The following is a 20,794-nucleotide window of genomic DNA, read 5'->3' on the forward strand; positions in this document are numbered from 1 at the left end:
TTTGGCTCAGAAACAGAAAGCACCCCGCCTCACCCCAACAAACCCGACTGACACCCATAAACCAGAGTGATTACATCATTAGTCCTACAAATGAGCTAATTTAAGGGGTCTCTATAAGACCGTGACCCAATTCAAACACCCAATAAAAACTCAGAGGAAATCTCCTGAGCCAATGGGACGCTAGCTCCGCCCACCTGCATGCATAATAATAAGCAGCAGAACAATAACTCCAGAGGGAAACTTGCAGAAGCTGCAGCTTGTTCAGTTCACTTTGGAGATTACTCTGCCTCTCTGCAAAGCTTCACCATGGTCGACTCCTTCTGTGCCACCTGGAAACTGGTCGACAGCGAGAACTTTGATGACTACATGAAAGCTCTCGGTGAGTAGAGCTTTTCTTTTTAGTTCTCTTTCCATTTCCTTTCTTTTTCATCTCTTCTTTGTGTGACTTTGCTCAAACAAAGGGAAACATCAGGGTCTTCATTTTTCACATTTTTCTGACTTTATCACAAAACAAGCACACTAACGCTCATTTCCCACCCGTGTCTCCCCGCATCAGGCGTTGGCTTTGCCACCCGACAGGTCGGAAATGTCACCAAGCCCACGGTGATCATCAGCCAGGAGGGTGACAAGGTGGTGGTCCGCACCCAGAGCACCTTCAAGAACACAGAGATCTCCTTCAAGCTGGGAGAGGAGTTCGATGAGACCACCGCGGATGACAGAAACTGCAAAGTAAGAGGACGTGAAAATCTAACTTTGAGTAATTCTGCATAATATTCTGGTTATTTAGTCAAAAAGGACAGAAAGGAGTGGGAGGATGGACACATCTTTAGTGCACATCATCACATGTAACACCAGGGTTTTGCAGGGGCGATATAAATGTGTACATTTGTACAAAACCTGCTTAGATTTTGAGGTTCTGCACAAACTTGGAGTCGGGTGTTTCTTTGTTTGCATCATCAGGTCAGTGATGAGAGTTGACATCTTCAGATGTCAGGATATAGACCAGACCAGAGTCTGATTTTCAGCTTCAGTTCAACCTTTGTCTTTTGTCTTTCAGTCCACGGTGACTATGGATGGAGACAAGCTGGTCCACGTCCAGAAGTGGGACGGCAAAGAGACCAAGTTCGTCAGGGAGATCAAGGACGGCAAGATGGTCATGGTGAGACGAATATCCCTTGATCTTACATTTATTGCTGTTTTACTTTTGTTTGATTTAGCTTAAGTATGTGACTTAAATTACACAGAGAGTACGAATCTGAATGTTTCTTTTTGAGATTTTACACCAAAAAATCACTTTAATCTTGAATATCTCACAATGAAGGGTAAAACATTTCACTTTCTGCATGCTTTAAAGGAGAAATACAACTTTTAAGACTCTTAATTGTGTGTTAAAACTTGTGCATTGAGTTTATTTCTCTACCTTTTCAAATAAAACACATTTTAGGCGAATAAAGAAGTTGTAAAAAGCCCCATTTTGGACGCATTTTAATCAAAATCAATACTTTTTTTAAATGCAAAGAATAAAATGAGCCGTGCAGAGTTTGCTGTGTGTCGCTTTATTGGTTTCGGTTGCTTTAATGTTGCAATGCAAAGTTCAGAGGAGTTCAAACTCTCTTTCCTGTCGTCTGCAGAATCTGACCTTCGAAGACATCCACGCGGTGCGAAGCTACGAGAAGGCATGAGAGCCCCGACCGACCGACCCACGGCGCTCCAAACCCGGCCCCAAGAAGTGTTGATTTTATAATTATTATTGACTGTTTGCTTCTCTTTTGCACTTCATCCTCCTGCACATGTGCGCCCCCTACAGGCTGCACATGTTTTGTAAGAATTTTTTTTTTTATATGAAACATTTCTGTCGTGATGGATGGATCGTCTTTGTAAACCTGTGTGAAAACGTAAAAATAAAAAAACACAGACTTCATTTGTGTCTCTTCTTATCTTTGGGTGAGTTTTTGGGGCTTCTTCATGCTGTTGTCCAGAGATTAGATCGTGAACAGAGTCAGAAACTGGGACAAGAGATGAGGAGGATGGTAGTCAAACCTTGGGTCATCACTTTGAGGGCTGCAGCCTGAACATGAGGCACACGACTCAACCTAATGTATATTTCATCCTGGTAGATATGAGGATGATAAACCAGGAGTCCAGTCTCCCTATCAGGCTCAAATCTTGACCTTTAACCTAAAAGGGAGGGGGGCAGAATAACTTTCTCTGCATGAGGCCAAACTGACCTTATTAAGACAGGTTGGCCGGATTCCATCCACCTCACTCACGCTCTCCACAGACTTCAGAGTATGTTCCTGCTAAGTGTGTGTGAGAGTCCCAGAGTCTACCACAAATGTTTATGTCATGAAATGTTAATCACTCAGCTTTGGTTGCTCAGCTTTATCTATGTTTGGGTTGTCAGGGGTCATTAGAGGTCATGTGAGGGGAGGTAAAATCAGCGTTGTCACTTCCTGGAGCTCCATAAACGAAGCCTCCGTTGAATTTGGCAATGCTGCGTCAGTTCTGGTGTTCCTTAATGTCCTTTAAGGTGGTTAAGCATCATGAAATACCACACATGCACTAATAGACCAAAAACTGACATTAAAAACAGCACATAAGAACAACCTTAATATTATTCTTAAAGTAATCTAAGAAAGGCAGAACTGAAGTATTCAGCCTTATTGGTCTTCTGAAGGGTGTATTTCATATAGAGCCTTTGTTACTATTTGTCCCATAGGCTGTATAATAAATGGACGTAGTATCCGTGACGTCACCCATCTGTTCCTGAAGCTCTGTTTTGAAGCCAATCGGCGGCGGCAGCCATATTGGAAATGCTGAACTCAACCCAAGTTAGTGTGAGGTAAAGAGGCGGGCCTTTAGCCTTCATGCTAACAGCTACAGTGTTCCCGCCTGTCAATCAAGGCATGTCCTTATTTGGGCAAAACTTGTAATCTTAATATCTCCAAAATGTAGATATTTATACCTTTATTTTATTGTATTTATATTTTTGATTTTATAATTTTTTAATGTATTTTAGTTTAGATTTTTTTTTAATATAATTTTATTTACTGTGAGGTTTTGTCTGGAATTATTTAAAATGTACTCTGACAATTTAAGCATTACCTTTATTTATTTTTCATTTATTCTTAGTGCTTTCTACTGAAGAGGATTAGGGCCACTGAAAAAAATTAGAGTAAATTAAGGTCCAATGTATATTTTTTTTATTATTATTCTGAGATTAAAGACAGTATTTTGAGATTAAATTCAGAATTTTGAGAAAAAAGTCAGAATTCTAAAGTTTTTCCTTCCTGACTTTAATCTCAGAATTCTGACTTTTTCTAAAAATTCTGGCTTTTTCTGAAAATTCTGACTTTTTCTTAAAATTCTGACTTTTTCTTAAAATTCTAACTTTTTCTTAAAATTCTAACTTTTTCTGTATATTATAATAATAAAGAAAAGAAAAAGAAAAAACTGTAGTGAGATGCAACAGCTTCGTTTTTGAAGATTTAAAAATGAGCATGTCATTTTTTTTTTTGTAAACACGTATTTTATTGATTTTTACATTTTACAGGGTATGTACAAAATATACCAAAACATACAGAAACACATAAAATAAAATAATGTTGAAAAAGTTATGAGAGAAGTTTTTTAAACTGAAAGCTATGGAAGAGGAGTAGGGCCACTGGAAAAATGAAATAAGGTCCAATATATATTTTTTATTATTATAATATACAGAAAAAAGTCAGAGTTTTTAGATCAAAGTCGGAATTTTAAGAAAAATATTGGAATTCTGATAAGAAATTCAGAAATATGAAGAAAAAAAAAAGTCAGAATTCTGAGATTAATGTCAGGAAGAAAAAACTTAAGAATTCTGACTTTTTTTTCTTCTCAGAATTCTCCCTTTAATCTCAGAATTCTAACTTATTTCTGTTTATTGTTATAATAACAATAAAAAAAATATAATTTTGGAGCTTATTTTATTTAATTTAAGTGGCCCTAATCCTCTTCCGTAGCTTTCAGTGTAAAAAACTTATCTCTTAATTTTATCAACATTATTTTATTTTATGTATTTCTGTATGTTTTGATACATTTTTTATATACCCTGTAAAAATGTAAAAATAAATATAACATATGTTTACAAAATAATCTTAAAAAATAAGTTTATGTATCCCTCTATAGTTTTTTTTCTTCCTGCTCTGAAGCTGATCTTCCTAAGCCCCGCCCCCTGAGTTTCCAAACACACAGAACGTCACGTGACCTCTCCCCTGCTGCACTTCCTTGTTTACATCAGAGGAGAATGACCCACAGTGAAGTGTGACTGTAGTTCATGTCTTTGCCTTGTGATAGCAGCACTTTTAGAGGATCTAACTCAGAGAACATGATCAAACTCTGCGTGTTTCTGCTGCTGCTGCTCAGCGCGGCTCTGCTCGAGGCTGCGCCCGCAGGAGGAAGCCCCCTGCCGGGGACAGGTGAGTGGAAATCATGAGGACTCAGGTGTTAATGTAACACTTTGTCCTCCATGTGTCAGAACTCACTGAAAAACCTGTGTTTACCTGTGCATCAGGAAGTTTGCTTTATCTTCTAGGCTCTTTTAGCAGTATAAATTATGTGAGAATGAATTGTGCATTCTCAATTTTATTAAAATATACAGCTTCTTAAAGTGAGTAATATAAGCCGAATTTGTCCTAAGATACACTGCATTTGTATAAAGTGTAAAAATGTGTAATTAAATTAACATTTTATCTGTAAATGTTAAAAAATGTATGAATTTACAGTTTTTTAAATGGACTTCAGCAACAGACCTTTCAAGCATTGTTAAACTAAACATGAAGGAAGCACAAATTTGGTTAATACATCCGCCCTGTGATATACACGGCACGTCTGGAAGAAGGTCATGTGGTCTGACGAGTCCAGATTGACCCTGATCCAGAGTGATGGGCCCATCAGGGTAAGAAGAGAGGCAGATGATGCCCTAGTGCCTACTGTACAAGCCTGTGTTTTGATCTGGGGTTGCTGCAGTTGGTCAGGTCTAGAATCAGCAATGTATTCTGAGGGACCAGGTCATGTCATCAGTGGAGTTTTTCCTCCCTGATGGTACGGGCGTATTCCAAGACCTCAGCCCCCATTGAGAATCTTTGGGATGTGCTGGAGAAGACTGCCCTGAGAGGACAAACCAAGCGGGGGTATAATCTGGGGTTGCTGCAGTTGGTCAGGTCTAGGTTCAGCAACATATCCTGAAGGACCAGGTCTTTCCATCAGTGGAGTTTTTCCTCCCTGATGGTGCGGGCGTACTCTAAGACCTCAGCCCCCATTGAGAATCTTTGGGATGTGCTGGAGAAGACTGCGCCAAGCAGAGAAACCAAGCAGCAACCTCCGGAAGCCCAATATGAAGCTCATGCAGAAGTGCTAAAAACTGCAGTTCATCGAGCGTCCACTAGAGGCTGGCTGCAGAAACACAGGAAACCACATGCACACCCATTCAAAGAAGACGATCTTTACAGCAGAAATAAACATGTTTACAGCCTGGTTCAAAAAATTATTTCAGTCTGAATAGCTCATTTCTCCCCCAGCACACACTGTACGGGGTGTGAATTTATTTATAACACAGTAGTTTTGAAGATATTAAACTTACAAGTTTTGCCCAAATAAGGGCATGCCTGACTTGATTGACAGGCGGGAACACTGTAGCTGTTAGCGAAAAGGCTCTTTACCTCACACTAGCTTGGACGAAGTTAGGTTGAGTGGAGAATTCCAATATGGCGCCCGCTGACGATTGGCTTCAAAACGGCGCTTCAGACACATAAGGATATTATACAGTCTATGGGTCCGACTCTCCCATCATCAATACAAGATCTTGGCAGAAAATGTATGCAACTCTGGATGGAAATAAATGTTGTGACCTTACAGAAGCTTATCAAAACGATGTGCTCTGTACTCAAAGCTAAAGACGGTCCAACGAAATATTAGAGTGTAGCAGATCAAATAAATCCCCATCAAACACACATACCCTTTATAAGGACACACATTCACTTTATTTAAAACATTTATAACATATAAAAACACTCTAAACTAGGGATGTAAATTTCAAGCATCTTCTGTTATCAATCTTTGGAAATGTTAACAATCAATTATTGATTAATCATAAAAAAAAGTCAAATTTTTCAGTCAAAAACAATGCCAAATGTGTTTTTTTTCCCCTGAATCAAATTTTCCTTCACGACACAGTGTATATAACTGACAATATTGAATATCTACAGATCGTATTGAGGTGTTCAAAATGTTCAAAACAAGCTAAAAAAATGTGTTAGAGTAAGTTCTTAACAATCAATTAATTGATAATCCATTAATTGTTAACATCCCTACTCTGAACAATCCAAAGAAGCTTACAAATGATGTAATTTAGCTTATTATGAAAAAGTTCTGAGACATATTTAAGTTTGACTTTAATGTTTTATCCAAAAAACAACTTTTGCACATCTAATTTATATAATTAAATGCTTCAGTCTTGTAACAAAGTAAGAGATAAAGTCAGACGTTGACCCCTAAGCTTGTCTGAAGTGAACTACTCATCAAAAGCTCTGAATCTGTGCCCCCCATAGTGGTAGTCCTAATCATTATTATTAATCTCCTTTGTACCGTCTTCCCTTCCCACCTTCAAGGCCGCTTCTGGCACATCACAGACCTCCACCTGGACCCCACCTACCACCTGGCCCCGGACCCCACCAAGGTCTGCTTCTCCTCCAAAGGAGTCCCGGCCACCAACGCCGGCGTGTATGGAGACTTCTTATGTGACTCTCCCTACCTCCTGATCCAGTCAGCCTTCGCTCACATGGCTCCCCTCACACAGCCGGAGGACTTCATCGTATGGACGGGGTCAGTACACTGAGGGTTAATGTTGTTATATTTATTCTGTCTTAAGGCTCTGTAGAGCGTCCCTGACGATAACAGGTCCGAATACTGAGCCAGTTATATTTGGTTGCGTCTGAGGGGTCAGAGACGTGGTTAACAAGCTAATAACAACAGTCATTGTGGCTTTGCAGTGGTTTCATTTCCTCTTCTTTTCACAGTCATGTAACCTGTTAACCTCTGTGTGTGTAAGTGACACCAAACAAAACCAGACGAGGGTTTTAGATTGACAGAATGAGGAAGTTTCTGGTAAGTTCAGTCACTTCGAATCTTCCCCACTTCCTGTAGGAGGTTAAGGTTAAGCTTGAGGTTAAGCTGCACCAAAAACAGAGTTATATAACAAACATGGGTCATGTCTGTTTTTAATGCAGTGACTTCCACTACAGAGTCATGTCTGTTTTTAATGCAGTGACTTCCACTACAGAGTCATGTCTGTTTTTAATGCAGTGACTTCCACTACAGAGTCATGTCTGTTTTTAATGCAGTGACTTCCACTCCAGAGTCATGTCTGTTTTTTAATGCAGTGACTTTCACTACAGAGTCATGTCTGTTTTTAATGCAGTGACTTCTACTACAGAGTCATGTCTGTTTTTAATGCAGTGACTTCCACTACAGAGTCATGTCTGTTTTTAATGCAGTGACTTCCACTACAGAGTCATGTCTGTTTTTAATGCAGTGACTTCCACTACAGAGTCATGTCTGTTTTTAATGCAGTGACTTCCACTACAGAGTCATGTCTGTGTTTAATGCAGTGACTTCCACTACAGAGTCATGTCTGTTTTTAATGCAGTGACTTCCACTACAGAGTCATGTCTGTTTTTTAATGCAGTGACTTCCACTACAGAGTCATGTCTGTTTTTAATGCAGTGACTTCCACTTCAGAGTCATGTCTGTTTTTAATGCAGTGACTTCCACTACAGAGTCATGTCTGTTTTTAATGCAGTGACTTCCACTACAGAGTCATGTTTGTTTTTAATGCAGTGACTTCCACTACAGAGTCATGTCTGTTTTTAATGCAGTGACTTCCACTACAGAGTCACGTCTGTGTTTAATGCAGTGACTTCCACTACAGAGTCATGTCTGTTTTTAATGCAGTGACTTCCATTACAGTCATCTCTGTTTTTAATGCAGTGACTTCCACTACAGAGTCATGTCTGTTTTTTAACGCAGTGACTTCCACTACAGAGTCATGTCTGTTTTTAATGCAGTGACTTCCACTACAGAGTCATGTCTGTTTTTAATGCAGTGACTTCCACTACAGAGTCATGTCTGTTTTTTAACGCAGTGACTTCCACTACAGAGTCATGTCTGTTTTTAATGCAGTGACTTCCACTTCAGAGTCATGTCTGTTTTTAATGCAGTGACTTCCACTACAGAGTCATGTCTATATTTAATGCAGTGACTTCCACTACAGAGTCATGTCTGTTTTTAATGCAGTGACTTCCACTACAGAGTCATGTCTGTTTTTAATGCAGTGACTTCCACTACAGAGTCATGTCTGTTTTTAATGCAGTGACTTCCACTACAGAGTCATGTCTGTTTTTAATGCAGTGACTTCCACTACAGAGTCATGTCTGTTTTTAATGCAGTGACCTCCACTACAGAGTCATGTCTGTTTTTAATGCAGTGACTTCCACTACAGAGTCATGTCTGTTTGTAATGCAGTGACTTCCACTACAAAGTCATGTCTGTTTTTAATGCAGTGACTTCCACTACAGAGTCATGTCTGTTTTTAATGCAGTGACTTCCACTACAGTCATGTCTGTTTTTAATGCAGTGACTTCCACTACAGAGTCATGTCTGTTTTTAATGCAGTGACTTCCACTACAGAGTCATGTCTGTTTTTAATGCAGTGACTTCCACTTCAGAGTCATGTCTGTTTTTAATGCAGTGACTTCCACTACAGAGTCATGTCTGTTTGTAATGCAGTGACTTCCACTACAAAGTCATGTCTGTGTTTAATGCAGTGACTTCCACTACAGAGTCATGTCTGTTTTTAATGCAGTGACTTCCACTACAGTCATGTCTGTTTTTAATGCAGTGACTTCCACTACAGAGTCATGTCTGTTTTTAATGCAGTGACTTCCACTACAGAGTCATGTCTGTTTTTAATGCAGTGACTTCCACTACAGAGTCATGTCTGTTTTTAATGCAGTGACTTCCACTACAGAGTCATGTCTGTTTTTAATGCAGTGACTTCCACTACAGAGTCATGTCTGTTTGTAATGCAGTGACTTCCACTACAGAGTCATGTCTGTTTTTAATGCAGTGACTTCCACTACAGAGTCATGTCTGTTTTTAATGAAGTGACTTCCACTACAGAGTCATGTCTGTTCTTAAAGCAGTGACTTCCACTACAGAGTCATGTCTGTTTTTAATGCAGTGACTTCCACTACAGTCATGTCTGTTTTTAATGCAGTGACTTCCACTACAGAGTCATGTCTGTGTTTAATGCAGTGACTTCCACTACAGAGTCATGTCTCTTTTTAATGCAGTGACTTCCACTACAGAGTCATGTCTGTTTTTAATGCAGTGACTTCCACTACAGAGTCATGTCTTTTTTTAATGCAGTGACTTCCACTCCAGAGTCATGTCTGTTTTTTAATGCGGTGACTTCCACTACAGAGTCATGTCTGTTTTTCATGCAGTGACTTCCACTACAGAGTCATGTCACAAATATGTGCGGGTAGCTGCTGGATGTTGTTTGTTTGCATGCTTCGTCCAGCTCCTCCTCTCTCTTCTTGTGATGGATTATGTTGTTGTTGTTGTTGTTTGCACAGTTTCGACCTTTGGGAAGCTTTTGCAACACATGTTTATCGACCGAAAGTGCAGGAGTAGCAGCTTTTACCCCCTGGTACTCTAACCAGTGTGACAACTTCATTGAGTGTCCACGATTAGGTGTATTTATAGGTCCTTTTGGGAACCGCAGTATGCATGAAGAACGTCCCTCTGCTCAGTCTGATATATCTCCTTAAGCAACGTCCCATGAGTCATTGACAGCTGGGGCAGACCACATGCTTAAAGCTGGTGGGAGATGAGCCTGTCTGTCCCACTCTGCTCTTCTCTGCTTGAAGCTACACAACCTTTTCACCCACTGAACTGGAGGCAGGCGTTTTGCTTTGTGGGGGAAGTTTGTGCCACGTTTTTACAAGAAGTAAATCATGTGTGGAATTAAAATACAATACAGCTTCAGTTATGCAAATATATTCCCACCATCCATTCTTTCATCCATCCATAATCATGCCCTCACCCAAAGCAGCAATCTGCAGTGTTAAAAAATGGAAGTGCAAAAAAACTGCAGTTCCTCAAGTGTCCACTTGAGGCTGTGACCAAAAGCTGAGGAATCCCCAATGGGTCCCATGTTAAAATGTCCAACTTCCTTTCTGTACTCACTTTAAATCGATGACAAGAAACAGGAAGAGACACTAACATCAGACTTCCAACAGAACTGGCTCCGCTCATCATGACTTTGGTTTGTTGTTGTAGTTAAGTGAAATACGATCTGGTGATAACACAGAGTGTTTTATTCTGAAAATTAACCGGATGTTTTCATTGTGTTTTGGTGAAACCTGACTTCCTGTCCCGCTCCATCTGCTCTGTTGAGATTGATGCGTCGTGCTCCGGCATCTGGCATCCAGCTAAAGTAGAAGTCTTGTGTATCTGATCCGTAGGGCTCCGACCTGCTGGATCAGATATGCAGCCGGAATGCAACAGAGTGGATCCAGTGGAAGTTAACACATTGACTAGAATAGAAACCTCTCAGATACGGTGCTGTGACAGATCGTGGACTTACTGGACACGGATCTGGTGGAATTTGGCCGTGAGTCACTGCAAAAAAATAAATAAATAAATAAAATATATGATGGGCAAATATGAATAGAGGATGCCTCCCGGGCGTCTCCCTGGGGAGGTGTTTCGGGCATGCCCGACTGGGAGGAGGCCACGGGGAAGGCCCAGGACACGCTGGCGAGACTATGTCTCTCAGCTGGCCTGGGAGCGCCTCGGTATCCTCCCAGAAGAGCTGGTGGAAGTGGCCCGGGGAGAGGAATGTCTGGGCTTCCCTGCTGAGACTGCTCCCCCCGCTACCCGGACCCGGATAAGCGGAAGAAGATGGATGGATGGATGGATGGATGGATGGATGGAAATATGTATAGGCAATGGACAGTATAGGCCTATAGCAGCATAACTAAGACCTGGTCCAAGCCTGATCCAGCTCTAACTATAAGCTTTATCAAAAAGGAAAGTTTGAAGCCTACTCTTAAAAGTAGAGAGGGTGTCTGCCTCCCGGACCCTGACTGGTAGATGATCCAAAGGAGAGGGGCCTGATAACTGAAGGCTCTACCTCCCATACTACTTTTAGAGATTTTAGGCACGATGAGCAGGCCTGCATGCTGGGAGCGTAGCGTTCTAGAGGGGTAATAGGGCACAAAGGGAGCTCAGGGACTCCAGAAAGGTCTATGGTTAGTAACTTTAATGGGACAGGCAGACCTAAAGTAAGTGACAGGCAGGAAAAAACAGGATCCCAGAGTGTCAGTTCCCCCAACAGTCTAACCCTATAGCAGCATAACTAAGAGCTGGTCCAAGCCTGATCCAGCTCTAACTATAAGCTTTATCAAAAAGGAAAGTTTGAAGCCTACTCTTAGAATTAGTGAGGGTGTCTGCCTCCCGGACTTTGACTGGTAGATGATTCCAAAGGAGAGGGGCCTGATAACTGAAGCCTCTACCTCCCATACTACTTTTAGGTACTTTAGGTACGACAAGCAGGCCTGCATGTTGGGAGCGTAGTGTTCTAGAGGGGTAATAGGGCACAAAGGGAGCTCAGAGACTCTAGAAAGGTCTATGGTTGGTAACTTTAATGGAACAGGAAGACCTAAAGTAAGTGACAGGCAGGAAAAAACAGGATCCCAGTGTGGCAGTCTAAGCCTATAGCAGCATAACTAAGACTTGGTCCAAGCCTGATCCAGCTCTAACTATAAGCTTTATCAAAAAGGAAAGTTTGAAGCCTACTCTTAAAAGTGGAGAGGGTGTCTGCCTCCCGGACCCTGACTGGTAGATGATTCCAAAGGAGAGGGGCCTGATAACTGAAGGCTCTACCTCCCATACTACTTTTAGGTACTTTAGGTACGATGAGCAGGCCTGCATGTTGGGAGCGTAACGTTCTAGAGGGGTAATAGGGCACAAAGGGAGCTCAGGGACTCCAGAAAGGTCTACGGTTAGTAACTTTAATGGGACAGGCAGACCTAAAGTAAGTGACAGGCAGGAAAAAACAGGATCCCAGAGTGTCAGTGCCCCCAACAGTCTAACCCTATAGCAGCATAACTAAGAGCTGGTCCAAGCCTGATCCAGCTCTAACTATAAGCTTTATCAAAAAGGAAAGTTTGAAGCCTACTCTTAGAATTAGTGAGGGTGTCTGCCTCCCGGACTCTGACTGGTAGATGATTCCAAAGGAGAGGGCCTGATAACTGAAGGCTCTACCTCCCATACTACTTTTAGGTACTTTAGGTACGACAAGCAGGCCTGCATTCTGGGAGCGTAGTGTTCTAGAGGGGTAATAGGGCACAAAGGGAGCTCAGAGACTCTAGAAAGGTCTATGGTTGGTAACTTTAATTGAACAGGAAGACCTAAAGTAAGTGACAGGCAGGAAAAAACAGGATCCCAGTGTGGCAGTCTAAGCCTATAGCAGCATAACTAAGACTTGGTCCAAGCCTGATCCAGCTCTAACTATAAGCTTTATCAAAAAAGAAAGTTTGAAGCCTACTCTTAAAAGTGGAGAGGGTGTCTGCCTCCCGGACCCTGACTGGTAGATGATTCCAAAGGAGAAGGACCTTATGAAGGTGTCTTAAGGTGTGCATGATTGGATGTATGAGTGAGGCGTTGGAGGTAAAAGGCAAACAGAACTGTGGAGCGTTGTGCATGGGGAACACCCGGCTACACCAACCAGCGCCAGCAAAACAAACAACCACGAGCAGGCGGGGTCGTCACAGAGGTACATTTTTTTAGCTCTTCAGATGATACAAAGGCAAAGAGATGTGCACACATTTGCATATTTAGGGCCATGGCTGTGCCTGTGTCTATGTTGAAACATGCTCATCTGACTCACGTCTTCGTCTCTTTCACTTTCCCACGAGACTTGAGTCACAGTCAGGGTTTTGGCAGTCTTGGGGTTTCCTGTGTGTCAGCAAAGTTAACTTCACTTCCTCTTTTAATACCTTTTGTACACTGAAGAGGAAAACCCACAATTTGACAGACGTTCATGAGACTGGAACGTGATCTTAACGTGCACAAAAACACATGATTTCAGGACTAAATGGAGTACTGAAACCTGGGGCGGCTGCACTTTTCTAAGCATCAGTGGTGGGGAGGAGTACGGCTCTTTACTAACGAGCAACCGGTTTATGAACCATCCAATCCAAGAATTCATGAGATTAACACCACGCTTAATAAAATGACCCAACACTTAATCCCTCACAGCGGGGAGTCTCTCTCTGTGTTTGAAGTTACAGTCTGCTTTGTTCTGAGCTTTCCTGCATGAGTGTGACTTTTCACTTAAAGGGGAACTCCGCTGCACGGTGGAACTCACGTCATTTCTGCAGCACCGCTCAGCTTAGTGCGGCTCCGCTGAGACAACCACCGACGGTCTGATGTGACAAGAAGAGAAAATGGGAAATTAGGGTTTTCTTGGTTTTACTGGCAGAGCTGACGATAACTCATGACTTCCTGTAGATGTTTTACATTCAGACTCATGCCTCATTCTCCTCGCCTGGACTCTTTTTTTATAAAGCAGTTACAGGAAGTGTTGAGTTTCCTGTTAACTCTTCCCGTCCCATTAAAGTTACTAACCATAGATCTTTCTGGAGTCCCTGAGCTCCCTTGTCTCGTGTGTTAGCTCCCCTATACCGGCTCCTACTGACCTACAAAGCTCCTAATGCTCAGACACCTTCGTATCTTAAAGAGCTCATAGTGACCTTTTACCCCTCTAGAATACTACGCTCCCAGCATGCAGGCCTGCTTGTCGCACCTAAAGTACCTAAAAGTAGTATGGGAGGTAGAGCCTTCAGTTATCAGACCCCTCTCCTTTGGAATCATCTACCAGTCAGAGTCCGGGAGGCAGACACCCTCTCTACTTTTAAGAGTAGGCTTCAAACTTTCCTTTTTGATAAAGCTTAAAGTTAGAGCTGGATCAGGCTTGGACCAGCTCTTAGTTATGCTGCTATAGGCTTAGACTGTTGGGGGAACTGACACTCTGGGATCCTGTTTTTTCCTGCCTGTCACTTACTTTAGGTCTTCCTGTCCCATTAAAGTTACCAACCATAGACCTTTCTGGAGTCCCTGAGCTCCCTTTGTGCCCTATTACCCCTCTAGAACGCTACGCTCCCAGCATGCAGGCCTGCTCTTCGTGCCTAAAGTCTCTAAAAGTAGTATGGGAGGTAGAGCCTTCAGTTATCAGGCCCCTCTCCTTTGGAATCATCTACCAGTCAGAGTCCGGGAGGCAGACACCCTCTCTACTTTTAAGAGTAGGCTTCAAACTTTCCTTTTTTGATAAAGCTTATAGTTAGAGCTGGATCAGGCTTGGACCAGCTCTTAGTTATGCTGCTATAGGCTTAGACTGTTGGGGGAACTGACACTCTGGGATCCCCTCTCTCTTCCTGTCCCATTAAAGTGACTAACCATAGACCTTTCTGGAGTCCCTGAGCTCCCTTGTCCCGTAGGTTCCTGCTGCTGTGGACGTTCCAGACTCCAGCTGCTACAACCACTACTATCCGTCTCCCCACTATCATCTCTCTCTCTCTTCATCTCCCTCTCTCCCTCTCTCCAACACGGTCTCAGCAGATGTGTGTCTAACATGAGTCTGGTCCTGCTGGAGGTTTCTGCCTGTTAAAGGAAGTTTGTCCTTGCCACTGTAACTTGCTAAATGCTGCAAAGTGCTCTGCTCATGGTGGATTAAGATGAGATCAGACTGAGTCCTGTCTGTAAGGTGGGACTGGATCTGATCCTGTCTTGATGTTGGGTCTTTGTTAATAATAGAACATAGAGTACGGTCTAGACCTGCTCTGTTTGGAAAGAGTCTGAGGATAATGTTTGTTGTGATTTGACGCTATATGGATAAAGATTGATTGATTGATACTTTCACAATTAAAGCCAACACCCCCTCCCGGTTTCATCGCCTAGAGCTGATTCATGTGTGGACAGGGCGTAGGAGTTATGTCTTAATGTCAGGCTGTCACTGAGGAGGAAGAGGAGGAGGAGGTGTTGAAAGTCTGGTTTGAGTGACCCGGGTTTGTAACCCTGGATGTTGTTTTCCCTCCGTCACAGAGACAGCCCTCCTCATGTCCCTGCAGACGAGCTGTCCACAGACCTGGTGATCCAGGTGATCGGTAACATGACCCACACCATCTTACAGAACTTCCCCAACCTGACCGTCTACCCTGCTTTGGGAAACCACGACTACTGGCCTCAGGTAACTTTGACTCTTTTAGCTTGTGTGACTTTATTCCTGAAATATGGAACCAAACAGGAAGTATTTAAGACGATAGTTAAGTTGCTTAATAATGAGAGTGAAGGACGCCTCACCACCTCAACTTTATGTCTGGTTAACATCACTTTAATGTTTATTCCTCCACATTAATAACTGTTATCTGTGTCACCTCGGATGAAAGAGCCCAAAGATGTCCTTCATATTTTTGTGTCCACTCTGTCGTCCTCAGGACCAGATGCCCACCTCCACTAATGCGATCTACAAAGCCGCTGCAGAGCTGTGGAAGCCCTGGCTGCAGCCTGAAGCTCTGCTCACGCTCTCACAAGGTGACGTGTTTGATCAGCGTGTACCTGGAGCTTCTGTCAGAGTGAAGCAGTTTAAACTCTTCTCTCAAATCCATGGTGTGATGACTGTGGGTAGAAAATCCTTTTCAGCAGCGTTTGAGCGCTGAGTGTGTTACTGTTTTAAAGGTGACATATCATGCAAAATCGACTTTTTAATGATTCTCTACCTGAAATATGTGTCCCTGTCTACAAACCCCCTGAAAATGAAAAGAATCCATTCTGCCCCTGTTCTGATTTCTCCACCTTTCTGTAAATGTGTGTGAAACGAGCCGTTTCAGACTTCCGTGTTTTTGTTACGTAACAACAATATCCGGTCTGTCACGGAGTCAGAGCTCGGAGCTTGTTCAGCCCATAGACTGTATAAAATACAACTCAACCCCTCCTCCGTTTTTCATTCCCTGCACACATGTGTGCTAACAAGGAGCTTAGGAGGGAGGCATGCTAGTTGTAGGCTGTCTTAATAAACACAAAGGTCGGTTTTACTCCCCACATCTGCAGATTTGAAGATCTAGTGGATGATTTTTATTTGTCATGGATAAGTGCTAGCGCTAGTTAGCATAGCCACATAGCTACATGTTCATAGCTGTGTACCAAGACACACGTCGACATACTGATAAATAAAACAACAAGAAACACTAAATCTGTGACCAATGGTTCAGAAAGGTCCTGCTGCAGGCGCCTCTCCGTCAGGATCAGATTCTGGATCAGATTCAGAGGGTTGAAGTAACGTGATCTCTGAGCAGCCGTGTATATTCAGACAACATGTAAACATTAGATCAACGTGCTGGAGAGCCGAGGGCACATCCACTTCCTGAGGGGGCGTGGTCAGAGAGAAAACAGAGTGTTCTGAGGAGGACTGAAGAAGATTGAAGAGCACTGATTTCAAAGTGTTTTTTTGAGCACAAACTTTAAAGACATGTTTTGGGGACCTCTTAGACCAATATATGTTGATGAAAAAAGCGTGATATGTCACCTTTAAGGTTTGCATATGTTAGGGCGCTGTTTCCATGTGCAAAGCTTCAACGGTTTTGAGCACAAAGTAATCCTCAGTCTGTATTTTCTTCTGCGCCTGCAGGAGGTTTTTACTCTCAGCTGGTGAAGCCGGGTCTGCGGGTCATCAGTCTCAACACCATCCTCTACTACGGTCCGGATAAAGTCACAGAGAACATGACGGATCCTGCAGGACAGTTTGAGTGGCTGGAGAAGACTCTGCAGAAAGCCGCTCAGGACCTGGAGAAGGTCTGACGCACTCCTTCGTGATGCTTTAGATCCTGATGCTACAGAACATGTTGTTGTGCTTCTTTTTTTTGATGTAGGAGAACAAACCTGATCACGCTGACTTCTGGGATTTAAATGAGTTTACCTTCTCGTCCAGGTGTACGTGATCGCTCATGTTCCTGTGGGCTTCCTGCCCTTTGCCAGAAGCACCACCGCTATAAGGAAGAGCCACAACGAGCGGCTGGTCTCCATCTTCAGGGAGTTCAGTCACGTTGTTGCAGGACATTTCTACGGACACACGCACCGAGACAGCGTCATGGTGCTGCTGGACCAACAAGGTAGAAAACAAGACAAGCTTTAAAGTGTGTCGGCAATATGAGAGGATGCTTTCTGTTATTAAACACCTCTGATCGGTCACAACTCTTTACAGCAGGTATCATTCTCACAGACGGTGTTTCACTGTTTTCTGTCTTTTGATTTTATGAATGAAACCATCTTATAATGATGATTGCCTACAAAGCACCATCTTCTCTACATCCTGAGTCATAGTTCACAGATTTAATGACATGTCAGTGAGCTGATTATGAAGCTCCAGCTCGTTTACCTCCTAGAAATCCTTCACATGTTTCTCATCCTGCAGGTAAACCTGTGAACTCTCTGTTCGTGGCTCCGGCTGTGACTCCCATCAAACATGTTTTGGAGCCGTACTCCAACAACCCGGCTTTCCGCATGTACCTGTACAACCCTGAGGACTACGCTATGATGGTAAGACACACTACAGGAAAAACAGCTCACCCTAGCGTGAAGACGGTCTGAGGAAGTCCAAGTCCTCAGGGCTCATGGTTCACACTATCCATGTCTTGATGAGTGATGTGAAAGTTATCTTCAACTTGACTCTCAAACTCTGGAGACTCTGGTGTTGCTCATGTTAGTGAAAGTTAATAACCATTGTCAAGCGGTTTTGACCAATCAGAATCAAGCATCTTACACAGCTGGAAGATGAGTAAGAAAGCCGGGTAATCAGAATCAGAATCAGAAATACTTTATTTTTCCTGGGGAGGAAAATTTGGGCTTTACAGAACTCTTATGAACAGTATGTAAGAAAGTTAGATATTAATAGAAGAAGGAATAAAATGTAGATATAATTAAAAATAAAATAAAATAAAGATCAAATAAAATAAGATCAAATAAAATAGAGATTCAAATAAAATAAAATAGAGATAAAATAAAATTAAATGCAAATTTGAATAATATGAAATAAAGATAAAATCAAATAAAAATTTGAATTCAAATAAAATAAAAATTCAAATAAAATAAAATAAGGATGCTGTAATAAAAATACAAAAGAAAGATAAAATAAAATATAAGAAAAGAAAAATTTGAATAATATGAAATAGAGATAAAATAAAATTAAATACAAATTTGAATAATATGAAATAAAGATAAAATAAAATAAAAATTTGAATTAAAAATAAATAAATATTCAACTAAAATAAAATAAGGATACTGTAAAAAAAAAAGGTCAAATAAAATATAATAAAATACAATAAAATATCAAATAAAACAAGATAAAATAAAAAAGAAATTCAAATAAAATAAAATAGAGATAAAATAAAATAAGGATACTGTAAAAAATTAATAAATAAAGATCAAATAAAATATAATAAAATAAAAGAAAATATCAAATAAGATAAAATAAAATACAAATTCAAATAAAATAAATAAAGATCAAATACAATAAAATACAATTTTAAATAAAATAAAGATCAAATATAATAAAATAAAAATAAGGCTACAATAAAATATAATAAAATAAATATGAAATCAAATATAATATAATAAAATAAAGATCAAATAAAATGGAATAAAGATACAAAAATAAAATAAAGATTAAATAAAATAGAATAAAGATAAAAAAATAAAAATAAAGATCAAATAAAATGGAAGGAAATAAAATATTAATAAAGTATAAACAGAACTGCAATAAGAAATATTTAGAAACCTTTACAACACACCTTAAAATTCCAAAAGTTTGACAGAATAAAGAGTTTAATTTAGTAAAAAGTGACCTGAAAACTTAAATCAGTCTCTCACAGTGAAGCCGACTCTAACCCTCCTCCCTCCGATCAGAACAGAAGAAGAAAGTCTCTTTTGATGATTCATCACGGTGTCAATCAGAGCACAAAAACAGCTTCTTGCATTCAAAAAGACTCTCCCCCCCTCCCCCTCTCCCCTCCTCTCTGCTGCTTTTCTCCTCTCTGAAGGATATCTGGCAGTACTATCTGAATCTGACGGAAGCCAACGAGAAACAAAGATCCGACTGGAGGCTTGAATATATCATGAGCGAGGCTTTTGGACTGACTGACCTGCGGCCGCTGAGCCTGCTCCAGCTGGGCCTGAGCTTCAGGCTGCCGCAGGCCAAAGCCTTCGATCAGTACTTCACTCACTACATGGTGGGATACAACAGCAGCATCACCTGTGAGGGAGGCTGTAAGCTCAGCCAGGTGTGTGCCGTGCTCTACCTGGACCAGGTCTCGTACTCTAAGTGTGTCGCGCAGGGCGGGTGGTAGCAGGGGTGCAGCTCAGACAGGAAGGGTTAACTCAGGATGAACGTTTGTCTTCGAATCTTTCTTTTTGTATCTGCTCTGCTGGAATCAGAAAAAGGGGAATGTAGAGTTTTTCAGCTCCAAAATGAAGTGCAACTTTTTCACTTTGATGCTTTTGTGTTTATCCAAGATGGTACCAAGAAGAATCCAGATCCAGCACAAGTCACAAACCGAATCTGTTGTAAATATCTTTGAGATTACCATGACCAGAGGCATTATGAGGCTGGGTTGTTATTGTCTGCACCAGCTGATAACTAATGAGAATGATTGTGCAATATCTAATGTCTAATATCCAAGTCGCTGCTAAAGGATGCTTTTTGCAACATTTTTACCTTCATGCTTCTGTTTTTTTTCTTCACTTTGTTTCAACCTCAGACACTTTTTTTTATAAACAACAGTAATCCGGATCCAATGCACATCACAAACTCCAGGATTCAAGATTGAATAAGTCTCATAAATAAAGCACAATGGACTCATGCACGCAAAACATGTTGTAAATAACTTGAAGCCAGCCAACTGTCAGGTTTCAGCACCAAATCACAACAAATGTTCTCCTCAGACTCTTTCCAAACAGAGCAGGTCTACACCGTCCTCTATGTTCTATTTTTAACAAAGAGCAGCATTTAGCAAGTTACAGTGGCAAGGACAAACTTCCTTTAACAGGCAGAAACCTCCAGCAGGACCAGACTCATGTTAGACACACATCTTGCTGAGAGAGAGAGAGAGAGAGAGAGAGAGAGATGATAGTGGAGAGACGGATAGTAGTAGTTGTAGCAGCTGGAGTCTGGCACGTCCACAGCAGCAGGCAGAAACCTCAAGCAGAACCAGACTCGTGTTAGAGAGCCATCTGTCTCCACCGAGATTCTACAGATCCAAAAGGTTCCAGACAGTCAGTCCAAACACTTGTCCTCTCTGTGATATATAAGAATATTTACAATGGGGACTCGAATCTGATTCCTTACCAGCTCTTGGAGTGTCTACTTGAGGCTGATTCCAAAAGCCAACAAGGAACCCTCTTTGGGTCCTGTGTTAAAGCACTCATTATGTTTCCAGCATTATGCAACAACAGTTTCGGTCTCTGTCACTTTGCAGCATTTAGCAAGTTACAGTGGCAAGGACAAACTTCCTTTAGCAGGCAGAAACCTCCAGCAGGACCAGACTCATGTTAGACACACATCTGCTGAGACCGTGTTGGAGAGAGGGATAGAGGGAGATGAAGAGAGAGAGAAAGATGATAGTGAGACTGATAGTAGGAGTTGTAG

The 20,794-nt window shown here is 41.5% G+C and overlaps 2 protein-coding genes across 2 annotated transcripts; both read left to right on the forward strand.

Annotated features, from left to right (window-relative positions):
* Positions 1 to 219: 219 nt before the first annotated feature.
* Positions 220 to 1,921, forward strand: LOC117824446 (fatty acid-binding protein, brain). The gene is made up of 4 exons (XM_034699929.1): positions 220 to 379; positions 557 to 729; positions 1,058 to 1,159; positions 1,632 to 1,921. The coding sequence occupies exons 1-4, from the start codon at positions 307 to 309 to the stop codon at positions 1,680 to 1,682; spliced, it is 399 nt and encodes a 132-aa protein (XP_034555820.1). The 5' UTR covers positions 220 to 306; the 3' UTR covers positions 1,683 to 1,921.
* Positions 1,922 to 4,225: 2,304 nt separating this feature from the next.
* On the forward strand, positions 4,226 to 20,019 carry smpdl3a (sphingomyelin phosphodiesterase acid like 3A). The gene is made up of 8 exons (XM_034699928.1): positions 4,226 to 4,451; positions 6,642 to 6,855; positions 15,202 to 15,346; positions 15,594 to 15,690; positions 16,784 to 16,947; positions 17,084 to 17,264; positions 17,567 to 17,691; positions 19,191 to 20,019. Exons 1-8 carry the CDS (start codon positions 4,310 to 4,312, stop codon positions 19,494 to 19,496), a joined length of 1,374 nt encoding a protein of 457 aa, XP_034555819.1. The 5' UTR covers positions 4,226 to 4,309; the 3' UTR covers positions 19,497 to 20,019.
* Positions 20,020 to 20,794: the final 775 nt, after the last annotated feature.

Source organism: Notolabrus celidotus, chromosome 13 (assembly GCF_009762535.1).
Source record: "Notolabrus celidotus isolate fNotCel1 chromosome 13, fNotCel1.pri, whole genome shotgun sequence".
Classification (NCBI taxonomy): domain Eukaryota; kingdom Metazoa; phylum Chordata; class Actinopteri; order Labriformes; family Labridae; genus Notolabrus; species Notolabrus celidotus.

Excerpts from the sequence above, each read along its gene's own strand:
- LOC117824446 (XM_034699929.1), top strand. The coding sequence starts at position 307 with ATGGTCGACTCCTTCTGTGCCACCTGGAAACTGGTCGACAGCGAGAAC. Across the intron at positions 380-556 it reads TGACTACATGAAAGCTCTCG|GCGTTGGCTTTGCCACCCGA; the intron begins GTGAGTAGAGCT and ends TCCCCGCATCAG. Across the intron at positions 1,160-1,631 it reads AGGACGGCAAGATGGTCATG|AATCTGACCTTCGAAGACAT; the intron begins GTGAGACGAATA and ends TGTCGTCTGCAG.
- smpdl3a (XM_034699928.1), top strand. The coding sequence starts at position 4,310 with ATGTCTTTGCCTTGTGATAGCAGCACTTTTAGAGGATCTAACTCAGAG. Across the intron at positions 17,265-17,566 it reads GGTGCTGCTGGACCAACAAG|GTAAACCTGTGAACTCTCTG; the intron begins GTAGAAAACAAG and ends CTCATCCTGCAG. Across the intron at positions 17,692-19,190 it reads CTGAGGACTACGCTATGATG|GATATCTGGCAGTACTATCT; the intron begins GTAAGACACACT and ends TCCTCTCTGAAG.